Source organism: Chanodichthys erythropterus, chromosome 4, assembly GCF_024489055.1.
Source record: "Chanodichthys erythropterus isolate Z2021 chromosome 4, ASM2448905v1, whole genome shotgun sequence".
Lineage (NCBI taxonomy): Eukaryota > Metazoa > Chordata > Actinopteri > Cypriniformes > Xenocyprididae > Chanodichthys > Chanodichthys erythropterus.
The window spans coordinates 32,574,353-32,601,654 of record NC_090224.1 but is presented as its reverse complement, the minus strand read 5'-3'; the positions used below and the strand labels follow the sequence as shown (position 1 = coordinate 32,601,654).

Genomic DNA, 27,302 nt, shown 5'->3' with positions numbered 1-27,302 from the left:
TATGCTAAAAGTGGTACCGCCAGAACAGGAGATCGGCTGAATGGATTCGAAAACGGTAAAACTCAACTGTTTGACTCTAGGGGAGTTGGAAAATTAGCCTATTTTCAAAAAAAGTGGAGTGTTCCTTTAAAATACATTGTATTACTTACTAATATGTGATACAAATCACTGTATGATGATAATATAAAGAGTGGTTGTCACGCTGAACTCATTATTGGGTGAACCAGTTCACCCCTACCGTGCCTGTGGAGCCGGGCCTGATTTGAACGTAATCCTAATCACCAAGGTCCTGAAAACTTACTAAGGGCAAGCACGTTTTTGAGCTCTAAAAATAATGCAATGCATCAGACTTCAAAGCTCTGTGCAATGTCTAAACCAATCGATCGGACAGTTTAGGACCGAATCTATAAATACATTGTGTCTGTCTGTCTTAAATGCATAATGGATTTTCGTTTCCCTGTCCGAACTGTGACATTTACAGAAGTTGCCTCTGGATGTCCCAGAGTAAATGCTGAAAATTTCCCAACCAGATTCAAAAGGTCATACACTATTGATCACAATGAAGTATTCCCACCGCACAGTCTAATCTAATAATGCGAACGTGCTTAATGTTACACGACTATCTACAAGACTTTTGTGCATGGGTCAATGATGAGATGATCATTCTTTTGGCTGCAAGTTACAAATACATTACATTAAAAATGCAGTTAGTTTCAAAATAACCTGAATACACTTCTTCTATGATATAAAGTTGTCATTTCTGAATTAAAAAGTCATTTTGAAACTTTTTGTGGAGGTAAAAGTAAGAAATGGTGGTGTGGCCAAGTGGTGTAACTGTCTAGAGATTGTACAGAAAATGTTTAATTAAAAGAAATTATTGATTATTGAAGTAGTTTGTGACAGTAAAGACATTTATAATGTTGCTGTTCTTTTGAACTTTGTATTTCTATAAAAAAAAAAAAAAGTATCACGGTTTCCATAAAAATATGAAGCAGCACGGGAGAACTCTCCCAACAGAGTCAGACTGTAATTTCTTCATTCCAGCTCAGAAGAAAACTGCAACTTCTCTATCATTGAATGGCCAACCATCAGACTTTCTCTCCTGAGACTGCATCTGGACTCTCGTTCAATGGCCAAGGCAAATGCAAGTATCGTACCCTTCACTAGATAGAGGTTTGGCGTAAGCTCTCGTACAATTTGCTTTGAAATCAGAGCTGATGGTTCTTTTCATATGGTTAAATGACTCCATAACTTCATTTCCTTCTCCTGTTTCCGGTTGAATCCACTTCTACTTTCCCATGTATGCGAGTTTTGTGTGTATGTTTGTTTAAATTAGTTATGTGTTTGTGATTTAGTTAATAAAACTGTGCACAATATACATATGAGCTCCCTGGTTCTGATTCTGCCTGCAGATTAATGTCACTGATTTCTGATCTTGTTAGCATGCTAAGAAAGAATTACTTTTCTGTGGCAATGAAAAATGGCCCTTTCTAATGGGCCGTTTACACAACACCATTTTCAACTAAAAATGGAAAACTTTTTGTGCGTTTTGGTTGTTCATTTACATGACAACGGTGTTTTCACGGCCTGAAAACGCAAACTTTTGAAAAGAGGTTTCAAAGTGCAAGTTTTTGCAAACGGCCTCTGTGTAAACAACAAAAATGCGAATCTGTGAAAACGATAACGTAGTGCACGTGGGTGCTGTCATCGAGAAGCCGGGATTGTTGACTGACAGAAGGTGCCGTGAGCATAAACAAACAATGGCTAGTAGCGTGTCTCGTCGTCAGAAAAGCCCAAAATTGGACACATATCTGGATTGCTTGGATATTTGGATTTTAAGGAATATTTTGGGATGTCTGCCTTTACATGCACATGAACTTTAAATGACATTCTCAATCTGTAGGGTTTCACATGGATTTGGCCCACCCTTTGCAGCTATAACAGCTTCAACTCTTCTGAGAAGGCTTTCCACAAGGTTTAGGAGTGTGTTTATGGATATTTTTGACCATTCTTCTAGAAGCGCATCTGTGAGGTCAAGCACTGATGTTGGACGAGAAGGCCTGGCTCGCAGTCTCCGCTCTAATTCATCCCAAAGGTGTTCTATCGGGTTGAGGTCAGGACTCTGTGCAGGCCAGTCAAGTTCCTCCACACCAAACTCACTCATCCATGTCTTTATGGACCTTGCTTTGTGCACTGGTGCACAGCCATGTTGGAACAGGACGGGGCCATTCCCAAACTGTTCCCACAAAGTTGGGAGCATGAAATTGTCCAAAATGTCTTGGTATGCTGAAGCATTAAGAGTTCCTTTCACTGGAACTAAGGGGCCAAGCCCAACCCCTGAAAAACAACCCCACACCATAATCCCCCCTCCACCAAACTTTACACTTGGCACAGTGCAGTCAGGCAAGTACCCAGACTCGTCCATTGGATTGTCAGACAGAGAAGCGTGATTGGTCACTCCAGAGAACACGTCTCCAATGCGTCCAGTGGCGTCGTGCTTTACACCACTGCATGCATCCGACGCTTTGCATTGCACTTGGTGATGTAAGGCTTGTATGCAGCTGCTCAGCCATGGAAACCCATTCCATGAAGCTCTCTATGCATGTTCTTCAGCTAATCTGAAGGCCACATGAAGTTTGAATGTCTGTAGCTATTGAGTCTGCAGAAAGTTGGTGACTTCTGCGCACTGTGTGCCTCAGCATGCGCTGACCCCGCTCTGTGATTTTACATGACCTACCACTTCGTGGTTGAGTTGCTGTTGTTCCTAATTGCTTCCACTTTGTTATGATACCACTAACAGTTGACCATGGAATATTTAGTAGTGAGGAAATTTCACAAACTTATTGCACAGGTGGCATCCTATTATGGTACCACGTTTGAATTCACTGAACTCCTGAGAGCGACCCATTCTTTCACAAATGTTTGTAGAAGCAGTCTGCATGCTAAGTTGCTTGATTTTATACACCTGTGGCCATGGAAGCTATTGAAATATTTAATTCAATGATTTGTGTGTGTGTGTGGGGGGGGGGGGTGTCCCAATACTTTTGGCAATATAGTGTATGGTTTATTTTCCCTTTTTCACTCTGTCGCGGTAGTCCTTCAAGAAAACATCATAAATGCAGGAGTATTGTTTCCATAGCTCCACAAACATTTCCTGCTAGTCTTTCTGTCATGACATCATGAAGCATCGCAGACGCGGCATCGGTTGTAGTCTACTACAAAAATAGCTGTAAAAAAAGAAACAAATTTAAACAGTAAAATAGCATTGAAACAGTAATATAGCGTAAAAACAGTGCATTCTGGGTAATATTATTTGTAAAGTAGTCTATACTTTCTCTTTAGCCTCATTCAGACTGCCGTCCAAATCCGATTATTTGTGTATCCGATTGAAATCTGATCTAAAAATTTTAATGTCCACACTGTGTATCACAAGTGTTCAGATCCGATTTGTGTGTCCATGGCGCTTTTCCGTAATATCTGCATTGGTTTCTATGGCAATGACGTTGCGTTCGTAGGTATACGCCAAAAACAACAACAACCACAACATTGAGGGGTTTGTCTTATTTACATTATGACGATGAGCGGCTTTATTCCACACTATCATCTCCCCCGGTCTCAAAACATGTCTCAGTTATAGCCTATTGCTAATTTCTTCTCGTCCTGCGACTTTCAGCATGTTTCCTATAACAACGTCTGACGTTTTCGTTTTACTTTGCGTGAGAAAGTCACATAAACCACGTGAAATCCGATCAGCGCGGTCAGACTAAAACGGATTTCCAGAAATGCGAGTTGAATAGGATTCCGAACCACATATGAATGTTGCTCGAAGCAAATTTGTAAAAATCGCATTTCATGTGGTTTTTGGCCATTCAGACTTGCTAAATCTGATCGGATTTCAATCGGACAAAAATCGGATTTGGACTGACAGACTGAACGACACAATTGTTTTTACTGTATATTACTGTTTAAATGGAAAACGGTATTTTACTGTGTAAAATTTCTTTTTTTTTTTTACAACTAATTTGACACACTACATGAGGTGAAACGATCAAATCTTGCATCCCGACGGCCGACGCCCATTGTCGTTTACGAATCCCCGGGACACCCGTCAAGCAGATCGTGGCAAAATCACGCTAAAAAGTGTGGTCTGAACCAGGCATTAGTTTAACTACATCAAGTTAATCTGATTAACTGATCCAAATGTTCATAATTAATTATAACAAGTTATGATTAATTATTAATTTCCCTTTGAGCTAATTTGCTACAAAATTCACCTTGAAAATGTGCTGGAAAGGGCTTTGAAAATAATGATTAATAAAAGTAAAAAAAAAGAAAAAATTACACCATATTTTTATAGCCAGTAAAAACACAGACCATTTGTAGAAAATAAAAAATGAAAACACATGAAGTGTTTTGTGAAAGTATTTTGAATTAGTTAGAAGATTTCTCCTTTGTGTGCGTGTGCGCGCTCGCTGCTGTAGAACCTGTGATCTGATCTGACGCCACTGACCGGATCCACGCGCGCTCTTGGAGAGGTTGGGGTCACACAGTCTATCACAGCACTGGAGACAAAACGCATCATGCTGGCAGATGTCTTCCGGCAGGAGCTGGACATTTCGAGCAGAATAACGCTTCTGAGATTAAGATCCCAGAAACATTTGGACGCAGACCTCTGAACAGAAAAATGCATGATCCATGATGAACTGGGATGTGGTGGTTCATCTGTTCCTATAATATTGCTCTAAAATAATGGCTTGCAGGGCTGGATGCTGCTGCAACAGCATCGGTAACATAAACGAAGATAATGCAAGATTTCTCATGTTGGCTTTGCTAATCATCATCTACCTGTTATGCGGGGCAGCGGTGTTTTCAGCGCTGGAGCATCCGAAAGAGAAGCTCGCCAAGGAGAGATGGGCTCAGAGGATCGAGCAGTTCACCCACAAGTACAACCTGAGTCAAGACGACTTGAAGAACTTCCTGAGGAACTATGAGGAAGCCAATGTGGCGGGAATCCGTGTGGACACGACCAGACCGCGATGGGATTTCGCGGGAGCTTTTTATTTTGTCGGAACTGTGGTTTCAACTATCGGTGAGCTGCCAAAATAACCTTCTAAACTCAAAGTGCACAAAACATATTTTGACAAAAATGTAATCTATTATAGTGAATATAGCCAGAATAAGTAAAGTAACATGCGCAACAGGTCCTTATAAACCATTGTGTTCGCATTCAGACAGCGAAACGATAGTTTTTTTTTCTTTCAGTGGCACTAATGTGACAATATTGATGTTTAAGACTAGATGGATTTTCTCACGTCATGGTTTAATTAACAAGTTTAATCTGATTTAATGGATTTCAAGCACCTTGACTCTTGGGGAACATGTCCTTTTCATTTACCTGCCATTTTTTTTATACAGAAAACTAATCTGAGCTGGTCACTGTGCAGACCAATTCATTCCACACACAAGATCCTCTTTCTATATTTGTGACCCCGGACCACAAAACCAGTCATAAGGGTCATTTTTTAGATTTATCTAATCTGAAAGCTGAATAAATAAGCTTTCCATTGATGTATAGTTTGTTAGGATAGGACAATATTTGATCGAGATACAAATATTTGAAAAAAATTGGAATCTTGCAAAAAAAAAAAAAAAAAAAAACTTTAAAGTTGTCCAAATGAATTCCTTAGCAATGCATATTCACTCACAAAAATAATTTATTGATGGATTTATGGTAGGAAATTTACAAAATATCTTCATGGAACATGATCTTTACTTAATATCCTAATGATTTTTGGCAAAAAATAAAAATCGATAATTTTGTTTCATACAATGTATTGTTGGCTATTGCTGCAAATATAGCCATGCGACTTAGAAAAAAAGGTACAGTGCTGTCACTGGGGCTGTACCCTAAGGTACAAAGGTACATCTTTGTACCTTACTTACCCCTAAATGGTGCATATTAGTACCTTAAAGGTACATATTAGTACCTTTTTACCTTTGTACCTTAGGGTACCGCCCCAGTGACAGCACTGTACCTTTTTTTCTGACAGTGTGGTTTTGTGGTCAAGGGTCACATTCCAGCTTCTAACAGTTAACATCACACAGAGGCTGTATCTATTTTTTAATACATTTTTTTTTTTTTTTCATATTCTGATTATCTCAACCATGATGTCAACTCAATCGCACAAATAAAAGGACATTGTTTGTGATTTTTAGATGTCATTTTCATTCAGGTCATATTAGTAGCTAAAGAAACCACATTTAATACATGTGAGATATATGCAACACATTTGCCAAAGATTTTCTGTCTGACTGTCTTGACAGTTCAAGATGGAGCTGAAAATCAGTTTGAATCAACTCTGTAGTCTTGTTCATTTATAATACACACTTAATACATTATTATCTGATAGAGTAGAGCTATAGAGGAAAACACTTTTTTGCGAAGAATCAAGAGATTAAACCTATATGTGAAAACCTTTGAACATGATAAACAGATGAACCGTAAACAGAATTCCATTCCATCAATTCGACTGATACATAAACCTTTTTTAATCAGTTTTTTGGCCTGTTTTGCCCTAAAACTTAAAGGGTTAGTTGACCCAAAAATGAAAATTCTGTCATTTATTACTCAGTCTTATGTCGTTCCCCACCCGTAAGACCTTTGAACCACTGTTTCGAAACAAAAGATTTGTTAAGCTTCGAAGCTTCATGAAGCAGTGTTTTGAATTATTTAGATTAGATATTGTTGAATAAAGTCGCTATTCTGTTGTTTTTGGCGCACAGAAAGTATTCTCGTCGCTTTATAATATTAAAGTTGAACCACTGTAGTCACATGAACTGTTTTAAATATGTTTTTAGTAGCTTTCTGGGCATTGAAAAATGGAGTGTTATTGCTGTCAATAGAGGCCTCACTGAGCCATCGGATTTCATCAAAAATATCTTAATTTGTGTTCCAAAGATGAACGAAGGTCTTACGGGTGTGGAACAACATGTGGGTGAGTAATTAATGACAGAATTTTCATTTTTGGGTCAACTAACCCTTTAAGAATAAGTGCAACATCAATAAAAACTTTTCAGTTCATTTCAATTCTACCTGAAAATTCTTGCTTTGCAAAGTAAAATGTTTTCAATATTAACCCATGAGAACTGAAAATTTAGCATCTCCATAAACCAAGTTCAATTAATTCTCAGCATGTGTCAGATTTGTCTTTGCAGAAGGGATAAAGAGAATATTAAATCCATCAGATCTTATTTCCATGCAGTCTGTCATCTGGCAGTGATGCGCAAGTTTAAGCTCATTAATATTTACACTTATCCTCTCCTGATGCCTGTAGATCATCTAGAAGATAGAAAAGTCACACCAGTGATGTGAACAGTAGACAGTTTTAAAGTCTTATTCATTAGCATTAATTCAGGTTATCAATATACACATAGTAGGAAAAGGTCTTCCTAAATATGTCAGTGGATGCTATAGATACATGCTTCTCAGGATTTAATTGCAATGAAATCGTAATCAAAATGAACCAGTTTGCACATGAAATCGGTATGACCAATACAAGAAAAAACTATGGAGAGGTAAGGCTGCCGTCACCAATGGCAACCTGTTTCTAGTGGTTTGAGAAGAAAGGAAAGTGGGGTTGTCTGGATGGTGGAGGTGATTGGAGCCTGAGGTTCACGTGGGATTTGGAGCACATGCTGCTCATTAAAGGACAATTACAGCTCGGTTTCTAATTAGCCCACAGCAGTTGGTTGTGCTAATCTATTGTCGTTCGGCAGTAAAATGAAGGTCTGTAGTGGCTGGATAGTTTTCATACAGTTCTCTGTATGTTTTGATGTCTATAGATTATATCAGGTAGCTTGTATGGAATTACTTTGGCAAAACACAATATAGGCTACTTGTTCACTTTGTAGGATGAATCTGTTTTTTTCCTTCTCAAATCTAACTGCAGATTACATGAGGCCAGATCTGATTATTTCTCTTCAGACTGTAGTCACTGTTTCTGGCATGTCCACATTGGTTCAACGTGTGAGATTTTAACAATGGATGTTTTGCATTGACCATGTGTCTAAATCATATTTGACGCAGACAAAAGCATAAAAACAACAAAGGATGGAATATAAGATGTTTTAGTGTCGCAACACCTGATAAAGGGTTATTATATTAAACTAACCTAAAACTAAAACCATTTTCGTTACTTGAAATAAAATAAACATTAAAAAGATCATATTTCTCTTTTTTTTTTTTAGCTTAATCTGGTACTAAAATAATTCAAAATAAATCTAAAATAGAAATTAATAAAAATTAACAACAATAAAATTAATAAAACTTTAAAATTAAAATTGAAATATATAATAAAATCAAATTTAAAACTAAAATAGTATCTCATTGAACGTAAAACAGTACTGACCTGATGTAACAATGGATGATGGAAAAAAAAAACTGGTTAAAATCTAATTTATTGGAGTAAAATCTGATTTCTGGTTTGGAAATCTTGTGGATTTCAAGCGTTTCAAGTGCTTGTTCTACTGTTCAGTGTTCAAAAACTGAACAAATTGAGGAACTGTTGAGGAAATTTTGCTCCGACCAATAAGCAATAAAAATATAAAATTATTTAAAAAAATAAATAAATAAATTTAAAAAACTTGTATATTGTGGTTGCTGTGATTGCTTTATAACAGGTATAAATCTAACATCCTCATTTTATTTCTGTGTCTGGCACAGGTTTTGGGATGACGACACCCGTCACTATTGCCGGAAAGATATTCCTGATCTTTTATGGTCTTATTGGTTGCGCTGCAACCATTTTGTTCTTTAACCTCTTCCTGGAACGTGTCATCACCGTGATTGCATTCGTTCTGAAGTTCTGCCACGAGCGCAGAGAACGCCGCAAAGCCGGTCCGGCTCAAAACTGCCACCGTCCCTCCACCGGCAACAGAGAGCGGCGTACGGACAGCTTGGCCGGCTGGAAACCTTCGGTGTACTGCGTGATGCTCATCTTGGGAGTCGCCGCCATCTTGGTCTCCTGCTGCGCGTCCGCCATGTATTCTGCAGCCGAGGGTTGGGACTATCTGGACGCCCTTTATTTCTGTTTCGTGGCTTTCAGCACCATTGGTTTCGGGGATATGGTGAGCAACCAGCGTGAGATGTACAAGGCTCAGGTGGCCTACAGGGTGGGCAACTTCCTTTTCATTCTAACAGGGGTGTGTTGCATCTACTCACTGTTCAACGTCATTTCCATCGTGATCAAGCAAGTTCTCAACTGGCTTCTGCGGAGGCTGGAGACTCCCTGCCGCTGCCCAGCCCGAGGGAACCGCCATACTCGGAGGAACGTGGTCGTCCCGGGCCACATGAGACCCCGGCATGAAAACTCCATCGAGACTGACGCAGTCAATGATAGCGAGGCGGATGGACGGCGGATGTCTGGAGAGATGATTTCCATGAAAGACTTTCTGGCTGCTAATAAAGTTAATCTGGCCATCATGCAGAAGCAGCTGTCAGAGATGGCTAACGGACATCCTCGCCAGTTAGGGAGCAGCTCACGCCACAATGAGTTCTCCGGAGGGGTCGGAGCGTTGGGAATCATGAACAACCGACTGGCAGAGACAAGTGTAGATAGATAAATCCAACATTTACAAATATGAAGCAACCAGAGGACCTCCACAGCAAAGTGGGATTTTTTTTCGAAAAAAGATGAGCAAATAATTTACCATAAAGGTGCAGTCACATTACTGAAATTTTGTGGACAAAATAGGCCCAATTGTCTACACTCTTAAAAATAAAGGTTCTTTGTCATTGATGGTTCCATAAAGAACCTTTAAAGGGGACCTATAATGCCCCTTTTCACAAGATGTAATATAAATCTCTGGTGTCTCCAGAATATGTGTGTGAAGTTTCAGCTCAAAATACCCCACAGATCATTTATTATAGATTGTCAATTTTGCCCGTCTTTGGGAGTGAGCAAAAACACGCCGTTTTTGTGTGTGTCCCTTTAAATGCAAATGAGCTGCTGCTCCCAGCACTTTCCAGAAGAGGGCGGAGCTTTAACAGCTCGTGCTTCAGTTGCTCAACAACAACAAAGCTGGAGAATCTCACGCAGCCAAAATGATGATTGTCAGTAACAGTGTTCAGCCTTACATTGTTCAAACCAGTCGACACTGATGGAGAGACTCAGGAAGAAGTTACAACTTTTAGAATGAAACTGGACGTTTCTGAATGGTTAGTGAATAAATTTATGTAGTTGCTGTGGAGTTGATTCAACTCATCGACTAGCATGTGCCGTCATGTTAATCTTTTGTGTAAATCCAGCGTTGAATTGACCATCGTTGGTGAAGCGGTCTGGCGTAAAATGACGGCATGGCAACAACACTCTACTACAACAACTCTTCCTCCTCTTCTCTTCCCAACATGGCCTCACCCCCTTTGTTGCGTGTTCTCAGGGGCGGGGCTTATGTAAATATTAGGGTTTGTGATGTCACCAACCCAGGAAGAAGCTCATTGTAGTCCCTACCAGCCGTTTGTTGAAGTCCTTAAACAGAGAATTCTTTAAAAGAATATATCTCCATTTGCATTGAACTTTGAGCATCGTAACTTTGCAGATGTTGTTTATGATCAAACAGCAACATTACACACTATCTAAAGTTAAAAAAGTGAAAACATAATGAAGGGCCCTTTTAACATGAATAGAATCTTTCCATTCCACACAAGATTCTTTATAGTGAAAAAAAGGTTCTTTCGATTATTAAAATGTTCTTCACACTAAAGGCTGGGACACAACAAGCTGATGGTTGGCTGTTGGAAAGCGTCTGTTGGTCTAGTTTTAAATGTGTGTTCCACACGCCGGCTCACGTTGGCGGCAGTTGGCCCGATTCAGCATGTTGAATCAGTGACGGAGCCGTGGTGTGAGTGGGAACTCTGATTGGATGTTCAGTTTAGCAAATGTGTATATCTCGTATATCCTTGTTTTGGTTTCTCATTTTGAATGATGAATATAGACTACTGATACCTGCTGATATAGACAGTTAATTCGTTACACACTGGTGCAGAACACACATGCTAGTTTGCAGTCGGCTGTAGTCTGTGCTATGTGCTCAAGTGCAGCTTTTTGTTCCAGACGCAGCCGACACAAGGTGACAACACCATCGGTTTTCATCACTGCTAGTTCTTTGCCATCGGCTTGGTGTGTCCCGGGCTTAAGAAAAATGGTTCTTTTAAGAACTGTTCACCCAAAGGTGGCATTGCTGCAGAAACCCCCACTTGGAACCTTTATTTTTAGTCTATTGTCAATAGAATAGAGATGTATGAAGCACAGCACACACGGAAGTCACTTTCAAACCATCCAGCTTTCTGTTGGTCAACATGGTGAATTCGCATGACCAACTGAATGCTAGGGCTGTGATGGTGGCAAATTTTTACTACCGCGGTGGTAAATCACCAAGAACCGCCGGTGTTGCGGTGGTGGGGACCAAAGGGGGGTGTGTGTGTGTGTATATATATATTATATATATATATATATATATATATATATATATATATATATATATATATATATATATATATAAAAAAAAATCAGAGGTTGTGTTAGACTTGCGTTTCACCGTCATTTTGATGGACAGGATCGTAAAAAAATCCATCATAATCAATAATTACCCGTAATTTGAATTTATATATTTTGATAAGTCATTTAATAGCTTCTGATTTTCAACATTTTCATTTTTATGCATGAACTTACAGGATAAGCAAATAGGCATAGGCTATGCATTTATTTATACTATGAAAAGAAAGTTGATCAAATACTGCGTCACTTTTCAGTTATCTTGAACACTTGTCACGGATTGTGAGTGAATGCGAACACCATTTCCTCTTTACTACTGTACAGAACGAAATAAACATGAATGAAAATGAAAAAAATATGTTGAAAGATGTAAGTTAGCTTACCGAAATCTGTATCACATCAGTCATCAGTGTTGCAAACAATTTCACGTAACAATATACCTCAGAAAAGCCATTCGTTGACCATAAACTTATAGTCAGTAAGAAAAATAACAAAACTTAATTATGCAAGTAAACATAAGTAACTTTATTATTATAAAATTGACAAACTAGGGTGGCTCTTCGGTTTTCATTTTATTCTGGAGACTGAACTCGCGCTCTACTGCCACACTGGAGCGCGCTCACCACCTACTGGACAGGGGTGGGAATTACAGTTACAAGCTACATAATCTGTCAAAATGACGGACGGGCTGCAGATTTTTTCCGTCACTACTAAAAAAAAATTCATCAATGACGGAAAATTTTCGGTTAACGCGACCTCTTATATATATTTTATACATATATATAAAATGTCACACTACCGCCGGTGACACTCCACGACCGCGGTGGCAACCACGGTTGTCATGCCTACCGTCACAGCCCTACTGAATGCAATGCAAAATCTGTTTGGGAAAATCTTTTGCCCTCACATAAATTCTTGATCGTGTGGATTCCTGTTAAAATGACTAGATTTTGCCCATAAAATTTGCCTAACAACAGTAAATGTGACCACACCTTTACTCTTATCCGTTGGGTCTCATTCACTAATAATTGCATACATATGCTCTTTGGTACAAGGTTCTCATGCAAAATGTATGGTGGACTCACAAAATGTGTGTAATGTGTATATAGATTAAATGTCTTAAAAGGCCATATCATGGTCTTTGATTTTGTTTCTGGGGTCTACTAGGCTTTCATGCTTAAATGTTTAAAGGGGACCTATAATGCCCATTTTCACAAGATGTAATATTAGTCTCTGGTGTCTCCAGAATGTGTCTGTGAGGTTTCAGCTCAAAATACCCCACAGATCATTTATTATAGATTGTCAAATTTGCCTCTACTTTGGTGTGAGCAAAAACACGCTGTTTTTGTGTGTGTCCCTTTAAATGCAAATAAGCTGCTGCTCCCAGCTTTCCAGAAGAGGGCGGAGCTTTAACAGGGGCATTATAGGTCCCCAGCTTACTTCAGTTACTCAACAACAAAGCTGGAGAATCTCACGCAGCCAAAATGACGATTGTCAGTAATGGTGTTCAGCCTTACATTGTTCAAACCAGAGTCACTGATGGAGAGACTCAGGAAGAAGTTACTTTCCAAAAAGCAGCGCAGTGTGCTTTGATAGGTCAGCAGGAACTGCATGTTGTGATTGGTCAACCACTTTGAGGGCCCTATTTTAACGATCTGAAACGCAAGTGTCAAAGCGCGAAGCGCAAGTAACTTTGTGGGCGGGTCTCGGCGCTGTTGCTATTTTCCCGGTGGGATAAATGGCTCTTGTGCCCGGCGCAAATCTAAAATGGGTTGGTCTGAAGTAGCTTCATTATTCATAGGTGTGGTTTGGGCGTAACGTGAAATAAACCAATCAGAGCATCATCCAACATTCCCTTTAAAAGCAGGTGCGCAAGTTCCATTATGGATTGCTATTATTATGGCGTATTTACCAGGCGCACGCCAGGAGCGGTTCACAGCCGAGGAGACTGATGTTCTTGTAAGAGCAGTGAAAGACAGAGAAGTTGTGTTGTATGGGGATGGGAGAAACCCACCCAAAATAGCGTCAGTTAAACAGGTTTTTTTACATCTTCGTGGCACACCACAATGATTTCCGTCATCTCATGTGTTAATATTTTTTTAGTGTAACATGATTTGCAAAAATAACTGTTGCATCTGTGTAGATTACATGAGCAAAGTGTATGCGCGTTGTGCACGCTATACATTATGGTCAAGTATGCGCCCTTAAAATAGCATAATGAACAACGCGCAACGCGCCACTGACTTTAGACTAGGTTTTTTCTGGTCAGTGGCGCAAATGTTTAATGGAACAGCAAAATAGCACCAGGGATTGTTTGCGCCGGAACACGCCTCCTTTTTTGCGCTGAACCGCCCAGGGAGCGCAAGTTCATTCACTAGTTTAGCGACGTGCTTCTGTGGAGGGAAAAGCCACTTTGCGCGGGTGCAAAATAGGAATGACACATGCGTCGGTGTACAAAGTCAATTGCGCTGGGTGCAAGATAGGGCCCTGAGTGTGTTTCAGAAATGTCACGCCATAACCACAAGTTTCATAATACTACTTTGTAACTTTGCAGACCTTTTTATGCTCAAACAGCAACATTACATACTAAAGAAAGTTGAAAATGTAAAAAAAAGCATAATAGGTCCTCTTTTATGTTGATGAATATGGATTATTTGAAACAAGGGAGCACGGGAACAAAGTTAGTGATTTGCATAATACACGTCCAAACATGCATGACCTTTAGAATTATTTCTGAAGGATCATGTGGCACTGAAAACTGGAGTAATGATGCTGAAAATTAAATTGTAATATTGTTTTACATGAGATATCTGAGGCCACCGGGGAGGAGTCTGTGGTGTTTTTGCACGTGTGCTTAAACTTTTTGATCAATCTTGATTTTTGAGTGAGGATGATTGCACAGTTAGTGAATAAGACCCATTGTGAACAAAATAATTTAATTGCTGCTGATTTTGAACTTGAGGATATTTGAGCTGCTGTGCTGTTCGTCATCTTTCACACAAACTTCTCTAATTGAGCCACTGTAAACTTGTAGAGATCATTAATTTGAAAACAAGCGTGTAAAAATGGATGACCTTAGTTTTCTTGCATATTTGAGCACTGTCACAGTATGCTAATATGTTCATTATATCTAATATTAAAGGGGAAGTGTGACATTTATGCATTGGTAGATCGATGGAGTATAGTTGGGAAATGAATCATTTGCTCTCATTGCATCAGTTGTACTTAGAATACGTTTCTATGGGAACTTTTCTACGAATAGGATAGATGAAATCTGCATGAATAATGTCTTAATTCATTAAGGCAAAGACATCTTGAACTTTATGTCTTCCCCATCACACTACACTTGCAAGTAGAAGCAAAGTCGTATCATGTTTACTGTCCTATTCTATTTGCTTCACAGATTGACGTGAAAGGACATATAAATAATGAACACCAATCAAAAACAGTTTGTGACACATTAACCAAATAAATAAATATATAAATATTGTCCTGAATTATGTCTTTGTTATTGTTTGTGAGTGTGTATGTGGCTGAAATATTCATGTTTTTACCATTTATGGGTAGTACTCAGACATAAAGATGGAAGGAAATGTGTTTAGATCACATTACCAGAGATACAATATGTCATGATGTTAGGAGGTTGCTATGGAAACTATAACTCTTAATGTGCAAGAAGAATACCTCATATCCACCACTTAGATAGCAGGAATCCTGTTGGTAAGTGAATATGTGCTTCATATGTGAGATGTTTTGGCTAGTATTGTTCTGAATAGAAGAGCTTTACAGTACTGCCAAGAGGCTGTAAGTAGTCACGACTGCCTTTGTTTCTGGCTCTCCAGGGGCCGGATCTGTGAGGACCCCCCTGCAAACCTGCCAAAACATGTCAAAGAAGCAATCAGAGGGAACAGTATGGAATGAAAAAAGTGGTGAAAAAAATAATAAAAAATAGCCCATGACCTACATTCAGTAAATAAGATGACCTACAATCATACACAGAAATACATGTGACTTTAAAGACACTGAAGTCCCAAATCATGTTTTTACATAAACACATATACACACACACACACACACACACACACACACACACACACACACATATATATATATATATATATATATATATATATATAAGAAACCATTCTAATATGCTGATTTGATGCTGAAATATTATCAGTGTTGAAAACAGTTGATACTGTTGAACAGTGTGATACACTACTATTCAAAATTATTTTTGGGTAAGCAAGATTTAAAGGGTTAGTTCACCCAAAAATGAAAATTCTGTCATTTATTACTTACCCTCATGCCGTTCCACACCCGTAAGACCTTCGTTCAACTTCAGAACACAAATTAAGATATTTTAGTTCAAATCCGATGGCTCAGTGAGGCCTCCATGGGAAGCAATGTCATTTCCTCTCTCAAGATCCATGAAGGTACTTAAAACATATTTAAATCGGTTCATGTGAGCACAGTGGTTCAATATTAATATTATAAAGCGACGATAATATTTTTGGAGCGCCAAAAATAACAAAATAACGACTTATTTAGTGATGGCCGATTTCAAAGCACTGCTTCATGAAGCATCGGAGCACAAGTGAATCAGTGTGTCGAATCATGATTCGGATCGCGTTTCAAAGTGCCAACGGCTGAAATCACGTGACTTTGGCGCTCCGAACAGCAGATTCGATACACTGATTCACTGTGCTCTGATGCTTCCTGAAGCATTGTTTTAAATATATAACATAAATATATAACATATTATAACATATTGTTTTAAATATGTTTTTAGTACCTTTATGGATCCTGACAGAGGAAATGACATTGCTTCCTATGGAGGCCTCACTGAGCCATCGGATTTCAAGTAAAATATCTTAATTTGTGTTCCGAAGATGAACGAGGGTCTTAAGGGTAAGTAATAAATGACAGCATTTTCATTTTTGGGTGAACTAACCCTTTAAAAATGTAATACTTTTATTCAGCAAGGATGCAAAAAGTGACAGTAAAGACATTTATAATGTTACAACAGATTTCTATTTCAAATAAATGCTGGTTTTGACAAAAAATGATGCAGCAAAAACATTTTTTTAACATTTATATTAATCAAGGACATTATTCAGTTCTTTTAAACTATAATAATATATCACAATTTTGCTGTTTTACTGTATTTTTGATCAAATAAATACAGCTTTGGTGAACATAAGATAAGTTACTTCTTTCAAACAAACAAACAAAAAAAATCTTTAATTATTCCAAATAATTGACAGGTAACGTTAATGTACCTCCAATGCATGACTCTCCTCGTGCTGCATTTGAGCCAGAGGCCGGACGCTGTCATACCCTACAGCTAATATGAGCCTATAGCTAATATGGTTAATAATGTTTATTAAAGGTTCTGGTAATGATAAATTAGAGTTCTCTTGCTAAAGGCGAGACTCCCGTCGTGAATGAACAAACGCGTTTCGGTCTTTCACGTCTTTTGTCCTATCAGTCTATCCGTAGTGGCGTTTATTGTGAGCGACAAGCGGTGGTGAAAATGGTGAGTGAGCCAGCAGTTTATTTACCGATTCATTTTTTAAATGGGTTCCTTCTCCCCACATCAGTTCTGTAATTTGCAGATATAGTGTGTGAAAGCTGTGTAAACGGCTGCGTGAAGGGTGTCTCATGACTCTCCGATAAATACCTGTTTATACATCGATGGATTAACAACACAACATCATCCTCTCATTCATAGATCTCAAAAGCGTTACAATCAATGAACTTACCCGCATACAACCTAAAACCTGTCAAAACTTTAACTCAATTTAACGTTACTCGATATTCCGATATTTATGGTGTATTTTTGCTTGTTTCATTCATGCAATCTTGTCGAAAACAAAGAGTTCACCGGTACAGATGTATTAAACACACGAATAAAAATCAGAGTAGGGTGCACATATTTTTTTTTTTCTTCCATTGCATTTAATGTGGTCAGTGAATGTCATTTTGGTCATGATTTTTTTTTGTTTTATTTATTTTTTTGTCATAATATAGAGTATCTAATCTACATAGATTAATATTTGTAGTGTTTCGTATATGTGAGGTTTAATACTTTAAGTCTTTTTCTTTTTAAATAATGTACAGTAGCAATAAGTCACACTTAATGTATGAAAGTCACTGCATTAGATGCAAAATATCAAACGGATGATTCTAGAATTAAGTTATGCTGTCAGATCCTCTCAAGTTTACACATTATTATTATTATTAATATATCGAATCAAACTCAGTTAAATGCTAAAAATAGTTGCATATCAAAATGTAAACTGGAATAATATTATATTTTAATATAACTACTGTTTTTATTGAAAAAAAAAATACAGCGGTTAAATTTACTTATAGCGACAATCTCAGTTTCTTTTAATAATATATTTATTTTATTTGTATGTATGACTAAGTTTTTTATAAAGATTAAGATTTTTAAAAATGTTTTTGAAGAGATGTCTCTTTTGCACACCAAGTCTACATTTATTTGATTTCTGAAGGATCATGTGACACTGAAGACTTGAATAATGATGCTGAAAATTCAGATTTCCATCACAGGAATAAATTACATTTTAAAGGAACACTCCACTTTTTTTGAAAATAGGCTCATTTTCCAACTCCCCTAGAGTTAAACAGTTGAGTTTTACTGTTTTCAAATCCATTCAGCCGATCTCCGGTTCTGGCGGTACCACTTTTAGCATAGCTTAGCATAGTTCATTGAATCTGATTAGACCGTTAGCATCGCGCTTAAAATGACCAAAGAGTTTCGATATTTTTCCTATTTAAAACTTGACTCTTCTGTAGTTAAATCGTGTACTAAGACCGACAGAAAATGAAAAGTTGTGATTTTCTAGGCTGATATGGCTAGGATAATAATCAAGGAACTTTGCTGCCGTTCCATGGCTGCAGCAGTGCAATGATATTACGCAGCGCCCGTGAGCCCCTGCTTGCACAGGGAACGTGCCTTGCAACCATGGAGACGTTTGTGAGAGACGCTGCGTAATATCATTGCACTGCTGCAGCCATGGAACGGCAGCAAAGTTCCTTGATTATTACGCCTGAATGAGAGTATAGTTCCTAGCCATATCAGCCTAGAAAATCACAAATTTTCATTTTCTGTCGGTCTTAGTACACGATTTAACTACAGAAGAGTCAAGTTTTAAATAGGAAAAATATCAAAACTCTTTGGTCATTTTTAAGCGCAATGCTAACGGTCTAATCAGATTCAATGAACTATGCTAAGCTATGCTAAAAGTGGTACCGCCAGAACCGGAGATCGGCTGAATGGATTCGAAAACGGTAAAACTCAACTGTTTACCTTTAGGGGAGTTGGAAAATGAGCCTATTTTCAAAAAAGTGGAGTGTTCCTTTAAAAATATGTTCAAATAAAAAGCGGTTATTTTAAATTGTACTAATATTTAACAATATTACTGTTTTTGATCATATACATTCATCAAATACAAGTCTTCTTTCAAAAACATACATTTTATACAAGACATGAATCTTTCTGAACACAGGGCCAGAGTCAGAGCGGAGGACACGGACCGGGAGGTGGAAAGAAAGATGATAAGGTGACCAGAATAACATGGATATTTTAAAACAGTGTCATTCAGATGTTTGTACTTTTTAATGATTTTATCCATCTTTATAACAGGATAAGAAGAAGAAATATGAGCCGCCCATTCCAACTAGAGTGGGCAAGAGGAAGAGGAAGTCCAAGGGCCCTGATGCTGCTAGCAAACTACCTTTAGGTACAGGAAATGACCTTTGCTGTTGAAATCAGGAGTATCTTGTGGATCATTTTCAGTTAATGTCCGATTGTCTCTCTGTATAGTCACCCCTCACACACAGTGCAGACTGAAGCTCTTGAAGCAGGAGAGAATTAAAGATTACCTGCTGATGGAAGAGGAGTTCATCAGAAACCAGGAGCAGATGAAACCTCTTGAGGAGAAACAGGAGGTGCACCATCTGTCCTTCTTCTCTCTCCCCCTTTTTTTGTTGTTCTGTACTGATATTTCTGTTTTCTCTCGTCTTAGGAGGAGAGGTCAAAGGTCGATGACCTCAGGGGGACTCCTATGTCTGTGGGGACCCTGGAGGAGATCATTGATGACAATCATGCCATTGTCTCCACGTCTGTGGGCTCGGAGCATTATGTCAGCATTCTCTCGTTTGTTGACAAAGATCTGCTGGAGCCCGGCTGTTCCGTCTTGCTCAATCACAAGGTAAAATATCTGCCAGAACAATCAGGGTTTAATAAAAATAAATAGGTTAAATCTTTCAAACTTTATTATTGACAATTGTAATAAACAACTATTCCGAAGTAGTATAGTTTAAATTGCAAAACAAGTATTTTTGTCTAGTTTTCCAGTTAAAAAAATCTAATAATACCTGAAAATAGATAAATTAATTTAAACAACACTTCTTATGATATTAAGACTTGTTTTCAGAGAATGTATCTTTAATAAAGGTATATTTTGCCCTACTTTTATCATTTTACAAAGAAGTTTAAAAACATGAAAAATGTATCCAGTGCACTATGTTGGTAACACTTTACAATAAGGGTCATTAGTTAAACAGTAGTTAATGTATTAACTAACATGAACTAATACTGAGCAGTACATTTGTTACTGTAATTACTAATCTTCATTAAGGTTAGTTAATGAAAATACAGTTGTTCATTGTTTGTTCATGTTAGTTCACAGTGCATTAACTACAAACCCGATTCCAAAAAAGTTGGCACACTGTAAAAATTGTGAATAAAAACAGAATGCAATGTTGTGGAAGTTTCAAATTTCAATATTTTATTCAGAATACAACATAATGACACATCAAATCTTTAAACTGAGAAAATGTATCATTTTAAGGGAAAAATACGTTGATTTTAAATTTCGTGGCATCAACACATCTCAAAAAAGTTGGGACAAGGCCATGTTTACCACTGTGTGGCATCCCCTCTTCTTTTTATAACAGTCTGCAAACGTCAAAGGAGACAAGTTGCTCAAGTTTAGGAATAGGAATGTTGTCCCATTCTTGTCTAATACAGGCTTCTAGTTGCTCAACTGTCTTAGGTCTTCTTTGTCGCATCTTCCTCTTTATGATGCGCCAAATGTTTTCTATGGGAGAAAGATCTGGACTACAGGCTGGCCATTTCAGTACCCGGATCCTTCTTCTACACAGCCATGATGTTGTAATTGATTCAGTATGTGGTCTGGCAATGTCATGTTGGAAAATGCAAGGTCTTCCCTGAAAGAGATGATGTCTGGATGGGAGCATCTGTTGTTCTAGAACTTGGATATACCTTTCAGCATTGGTGGTGCCTTTCCAGATGTGTAAGCTGCCCATGCCACACACACTCATGCAACCCCATACCATCAGAGATGCAGGCTTCTAAACTGAACGCTGATAACAACTTGGGTTGTCCTTGTCCTCTTTAGTCCGGATGAAATGGCGTCCCAGTTTTCCAAAAAGAACTTTAAATTTTGATTCGTCTTAGGAGAACAGTTTTCCACTTTGCCACAGTCCATTTTAAATGAGCCTCGGCCCAGAGGAAACGCCTGCGCTTCTGGATCATGTTTAGATATGGCGTCTTTTTTGACCTATAGAGTTTTAGCGGCGAATGGCACGGTGGATTGTGTTCACCGATAATGTTTTCTGGAAGTATTCCTGAGCCCATGTTGTGATTTCCATTTCAGTAGCATTCCTGTATGTGATGCAGTGCCATCTAAGGGCCCGAAGATCACGGGCATCCAGTATGGTTTTCCGGCCTTGACCCTTACGCACAGAGATTGTTCCAGATTCTCTGAATCTTTGGATGATATTATGCACTGTAGATGATGATAACTTCAAACTCTTTGCAATTTTTCTCTGAGAAACTCCTTTCTGATATTGCTCCACTATTTTTCGCCACAGCATTGGGGGAATTGGTGATCCTCTGCCCATCTTGACTTCTGAGAGACACTGCCACTCTGAGAGGCTCTTTTTATATCCAATCATGTTGCCAATTGACCTAATAAGTTGCAAATTGGTCCTCCAGCTGTTCCTTATATGTACATTTAACTTTTCCGGCCTCTTATTGCTACCTGTCCCAACTTTTTTTGGAATGTGTAGCTCTCATGAAATCCAAAATGAGCCAATATTTGGCATGACATTTCAAAATGTCTCACTTTCAACATTTGATATGTTATCTATATTCTATTGTGAATAAAATATGTTTATGAGATTTGTAAATTATTGCATTCCTTTTTTATTCACAATTTGTACAGTGTCCCAACTTTTTTGGGATCAGCTTTAACAAGATTTTAATAATGTATTAGTAAATTAACATTAGAAATTAACATTAACAAAGATTAATAAATGCTGTAGAAGTGGCGTTATTAGTTATTAGTTCATGTTAACTAATGAACCTTATTGTAAAATGCTACCAATATATCTATATTCAAGCTACAGTCAATGAAAGCAATTCTTAATATCTTATTCAGTGTGGCTTCATATAAATTTATATTGTTTTATGTATTTTTGGAAAACAAATAAAAAGAACACTTGTTAAAAACTTTTAATTAATACATTTTATTTTATTTATTTATTTGTAATTGCAAATGTTATGCTTTCCTGTATCTAATTTTTGGATGCCGGACATTGGCAGATTGACCTAATTAAATAAGACCTATATTCTTGTTTTTTATAGGTCCATGCTGTCATCGGGGTGCTGATGGACGACACAGACCCTCTTGTTACAGTCATGAAGGTGGAGAAGGCTCCGCAAGAGACATATGCGGACATCGGTGGACTGGACGGTCAGATACAAGAAATTAAGGCAAGTTAAAGACAAATCTTTATTGGATTGAAAGACCAGATGTGTTTACTAGTGTGAAATCACCATACAAAAATTGTATTAAAGGGTTAGTTCACCCAAAAGTGAACATTCTGTCATTTACTCACCCTCATCTCGTTCCAAACCTGTAAGACTTTTGTTCATCTTAAATGTACTTAAATGAACATAAATGAAGATATTTTTAATGAAATCTGAGCGATTTCTTTCCCGCCATAGATTAGCTACACAACTGACACTTTGACTGTTCAAAAAGTTCATAAAGAGATCGTAAAACGAATCCATATGAATTGAGTGGTTTAGTCCAAAACTGCAGCTACGTGATGTTTATTTAGATAAAAATGAATCTATGCTACTTATCAAATGTTTTGGCTGTCACAATGATCTACAGGAGTCAGTGGAGCTTCCGCTGACCCATCCAGAGTATTATGAGGAAATGGGTATAAAGCCTCCCAAAGGGGTCATTCTCTACGGCGCTCCTGGAACAGGTGAGTCCAACAACACTGTTTGTGTACAGAATCCACAGAAAGAAGTACATTATCATGGGCATGTGGTGACATCCCAAATCTTGATCTGTCATATATTTCCTCTGGATGTCAGGTAAAACCCTGCTTGCCAAAGCGGTGGCCAATCAGACCTCTGCAACATTTTTGCGTGTTGTTGGTTCAGAGCTGATTCAGAAGTATCTCGGCGACGGCCCTAAATTAGTGCGTGAGCTCTTCAGGGTGGCCGAGGAACACGCACCTTCTATCGTTTTCATCGATGAGATTGATGCCATTGGAACTAAGAGGTAAAGCAATGTTATGATATAATTCAAATATGCTCATATCCATTGCAATGCATATGCATTTTTGGTCTTTATTAAAGTGCCTCTATTATGCTATTTTAAAGGTTCCTAATTTTGTTTTGACGTTCTCCTACAACAGGCTTACATGCATGAGAGGTCAAAAAACACTTTAATTTTCTCATAATATACATAGCAGCAAACGGTCTGCCCTGAATGGTCATATAGCCCAGTCTGTTGTGATTGGTCAAACGCTTACAGTGCGTGTCGTTAATGAAACACCCATTGACCAACATTATATTAGTTAGTTAGTCGCAGAAAAAAAACCTTGTGGCAAAGTCACGCAGTCCGTCCACAGCGGTTCCTTGTGGTAATTACACTATTTCAGGCAGGGAATCCAAACATTCGCCTATCATCCAACGACGTCAAATATGACTTATCATTTGAAACATGTAAGTAGTAGCAACTTTATATGGCTGCGTTAACTTGTTATAAGCCGCATATCCAAGTGTTTGTGCGGAAGCTGGAAGCTGAAGGATAGTGCACTTACTGCGTGCATTTCACTTACACCTTTCCCTGATAACAGCGGAAATACCTTAAAATACTCCATTTATGGTCATACAGATAAGAGTAATACATCATTTGAAACTGGGCCTTTTTTTTGTGCAAACTCACAATAACAAGAAAACATGCCTTTGTAAAATAAAGTAAACAAACTGAAGGTGCTTTCTGCCGTCTCTGTCTCTCTGAACTGGAGTGCGTCACAAAAATAAACCAAAACTCAGTGTATAGGCTACTAGTCTCACAGACATGAGAAATATATCTGTAGCAACTTCATCAGCTGACACTGACTCAGAAAGCATATATATATATATATATATATATAATATATATTATATATTAATATATATTAAATGCTCATAATGGTTTAGTATTCTCCTCAGTACATATTTAAGTAATATAAATGTGTGATTAGTCAACTTACATGAATGACTAATAGTCAACTAGAAAAATCTTTAGCCTGGAGCAGTCCTGCTTGATACGAACAGTAATGTATTTACTGGATCAATACAAGTCCTCGTCCTTTGCATGCAAATTGGATTTGCTTTCTCAGCATTTCAACAACACGAACCAAACTCTTCCAGGCCTCAGCTACAAGTCCAGTGTTTGAGGGTCAAAGTAAAAAGAAAGTTGTTCACAGGTAGCCATTGAAGACCATAGGCTGGTATTAATCAAATGTGTTATGTGTATAAATGTGTTATTATGTATTATTATGTATATATAAATACAAACAAATTAATGTATATAGTTAAGAGAAATATCTTATTTATGAACAAAATATTTTTATTTATATATAATATAAATTATATAAAAATATAAATAAATGCATATAATTGTTAATATTTCTCAAATATATACATGAATGTGTTTGTATTTATATATACATAATAATTACACACAGTACTCACACATATATTAGGCAAACTCATGATTAATCGTTTGACAGCCCTAAATGTGTTACAAATCTACGTATAGGATCATGCAGGAAGTAAGACTGGAATCACTGATGACTTGTTTCAGCAGTTCAGAATCGATTCTTCCTTTTAGGAGACAATAACTTTATTTGACTTTGATCTTTGAAACTTTGCAGACCTTTTACATTCACAAACAGCTGTATTACAGTCTGCATTAAAAAGCATAATAGGGGCACTTTAAAAGATACTGTTTCATGGTGTACCCTGCATACCTCTTTACAGATACGACTCAAACTCAGGAGGTGAGCGTGAAATTCAGAGAACCATGTTGGAACTGCTAAACCAGCTGGATGGCTTTGATTCACGTGGAGATGTGAAGGTCATTATGGCTACCAACAGAATAGAGACCCTTGATCCTGCTCTTATTCGACCGGGTAAGATGCTACTGCAAACTGACACTGTGATATTCAAAGCGTGTGTATTTTAGATGCACCCTCATGGCATTTTTCTCTGTTTTCCCCTCAGGTCGCATCGACCGCAAGATTGAGTTTCCGTTACCAGATGAGAAAACCAAAAGAAGGATATTCCAGATTCACACCAGCAGAATGACCGTGGCTGAGGACGTGAACTTGGACGACCTCATTCTGGCTAAAGACGACCTTTCAGGAGCTGATATTAAGGTATGTTGAAGGGTTTGTCAGTGGTTTTGGTTCATTGCAGAAAGCTCTGCTGCCCTCTTGTGTTGTGATTCATTTATTTATTTAATTATTTATTTTGTCTATAATATTCAGAATGCAGATGAATTGTTCATTATATCTCATCTCTTGATTTTGTCTCTTCAGGCCATCTGTACAGAAGCAGGGCTCATGGCCCTCAGAGAACGCAGGATGAAGGTCACCAACGAGGACTTCAAGAAGTCTAAAGAAAATGTTTTGTATAAGAAGCAAGAGGGCACACCAGAAGGCCTCTATCTCTGATCTTCCTCCAGTTTTTATTTCTATGTGAATATATGAGTGTGACGCTCCCTTTCAAGTATGCATTTGGCTAAAATATACGCATGTTTTTGTCTGCTAATTTGTTTTTCATTTATGTGAGCAGAAAATAAATGCTAGAGCTGTATGAGTGATTTGATTAGTTTGTCTCTTTTTCTGATTGTGGGTTATGTGCTTCAGTGAATTTAACCAAAAATACTTTACTTAAAAAAACAAACTTTAACTGACAAAAATTAAATGTATATAAATGTATAAATATAAATTATATATATATATATATATGTATGTAATATACACAGATAACTGGTATCAATCTCAGACAGATTTGTTAAATATGTCTACACCCACCGTAAATGTTTCGCTTGGTGAGCTTTGGTTAGAGGTGGCTGAAATGCAAATCTCCATTCATTTTTCACACAGTATTAGTTTTCATTCCTTTTGCATCATTTCATGCGTTTCAGATCTCACTTCCTCCTTGTATTTCATGAGAACTGTGACTTGCTTAATAATGTGGAACAAGCTCTTTAAGTAGGGTTTCCATTCAACTAAGAAAACCTGCAAACTGTTTAACAAACCTATCCGAGATTGATACCAGTTATCGAAAAATATATGGAGAATTAAAGTCAAATAGTTGAAAGAGAAAAATTATCATAAAACATATTTTTCTGACATATATGTATTCCACATTTATTGGCACCCCTGCAAATTCTAATGAGTGAAAATATAACTGAAGTATTTTCATTCATATGATATGTTTGTAAGTTCGCCTTAGTGATCAGGAACACTTAAGTGATAAGTCATGACTTCCTGTTTGAAGTGACACACATGCCAAATTCCTACAGTCATCCATCACTGTGGGTAAGAGCTGAGAATACAGTAATGATGTGTGACAAAAAGGTTGTTGAGCTGCACAAATCATGAATAGTTTAATTGTTTGAATACTAGTTTCTACTATCTGGATAATAATCAGCTGGTGAAGTAAACAATTTACCTGGAAGTGAATGTGTGTCAATATTAGCCCTAGACACACACTGAGGAGTATAGTTTGAGTTGCCAAAACAAACTCGGAAGATCAATGTTGGAGAATTGCAGATTGGGGTCATAAATTCTCCAAAACATGAACTGACCTCACCTTTATAATTACAACTTGTTTGGGAAGGTTGCCATAAAAAGTCTTTGGCGACATCAAACATCTCACGCACCTACAGTTCACCAGGTGTTTCTGGAACTTTCAGTGGGACATAGAATAGTTCACTGACTACAGAATGTTTTGCAATGGACATAGCAGTCACCTGACCCAAACCCCATAAAACCTGCGAGATGAGCTGAAGAAGAGTCCACAAGCATGGACCTCTGAATCTGAAATATCTGTTGAGATTCTGTGTGGAGAATTGATCTCAGATCTCTTGCCATATGTTCATCAACCTTATTATGCTTTATAGGAGAAGATCCAAATCTTGGCAAAGGGATTTTGCACAAAGTATTAAATGAAGGGCTACCAATAATTGTGGAATACATATATTTCAGGGGGAAAAAAAAAGTTTTATGAAAAGAATATTTAAGTGTTAGATTTTTGTGAATATTTTGAAGTCTCAAACCAGCATTTTTAATGATTTCTGAAGGATCGCGTGACACTGAAGACTGGAGAAA

At 37.7% G+C, this 27,302-nt stretch overlaps 2 protein-coding genes across 2 annotated transcripts; both read left to right on the top strand.

Moving 5' to 3' along the window:
• The first annotated feature begins 4,749 nt into the window (after positions 1-4,749).
• Positions 4,750-9,621, top strand: kcnk13b (potassium channel, subfamily K, member 13b). Its single transcript, XM_067383447.1, has 2 exons — positions 4,750-5,089; positions 8,723-9,621. The coding sequence occupies exons 1-2, from the start codon at positions 4,750-4,752 to the stop codon at positions 9,619-9,621; spliced, it is 1,239 nt and encodes a 412-aa protein (XP_067239548.1).
• Positions 9,622-16,989: 7,368 nt separating this feature from the next.
• On the top strand, positions 16,990-25,780 carry psmc1b (proteasome 26S subunit, ATPase 1b). Its single transcript, XM_067383446.1, has 11 exons — positions 16,990-17,091; positions 19,091-19,144; positions 19,228-19,324; positions 19,408-19,532; positions 19,610-19,795; positions 22,258-22,386; positions 22,793-22,889; positions 23,002-23,191; positions 24,943-25,094; positions 25,186-25,340; positions 25,503-25,780. Exons 1-11 carry the CDS (start codon positions 17,089-17,091, stop codon positions 25,635-25,637), a joined length of 1,323 nt encoding a protein of 440 aa, XP_067239547.1. The 5' UTR covers positions 16,990-17,088; the 3' UTR covers positions 25,638-25,780.
• The last annotated feature ends 1,522 nt before the right edge of the window (positions 25,781-27,302 follow it).

Excerpts from the sequence above, each read along its gene's own strand:
- kcnk13b (XM_067383447.1), top strand. The coding sequence starts at position 4,750 with ATGGCTTGCAGGGCTGGATGCTGCTGCAACAGCATCGGTAACATAAAC. Across the intron at positions 5,090-8,722 it reads AACTGTGGTTTCAACTATCG|GTTTTGGGATGACGACACCC; the intron begins GTGAGCTGCCAA and ends TGTCTGGCACAG.
- psmc1b (XM_067383446.1), top strand. Across the intron at positions 22,387-22,792 it reads GTCAGATACAAGAAATTAAG|GAGTCAGTGGAGCTTCCGCT; the intron begins GCAAGTTAAAGA and ends AATGATCTACAG. Across the intron at positions 22,890-23,001 it reads CTACGGCGCTCCTGGAACAG|GTAAAACCCTGCTTGCCAAA; the intron begins GTGAGTCCAACA and ends TCTGGATGTCAG.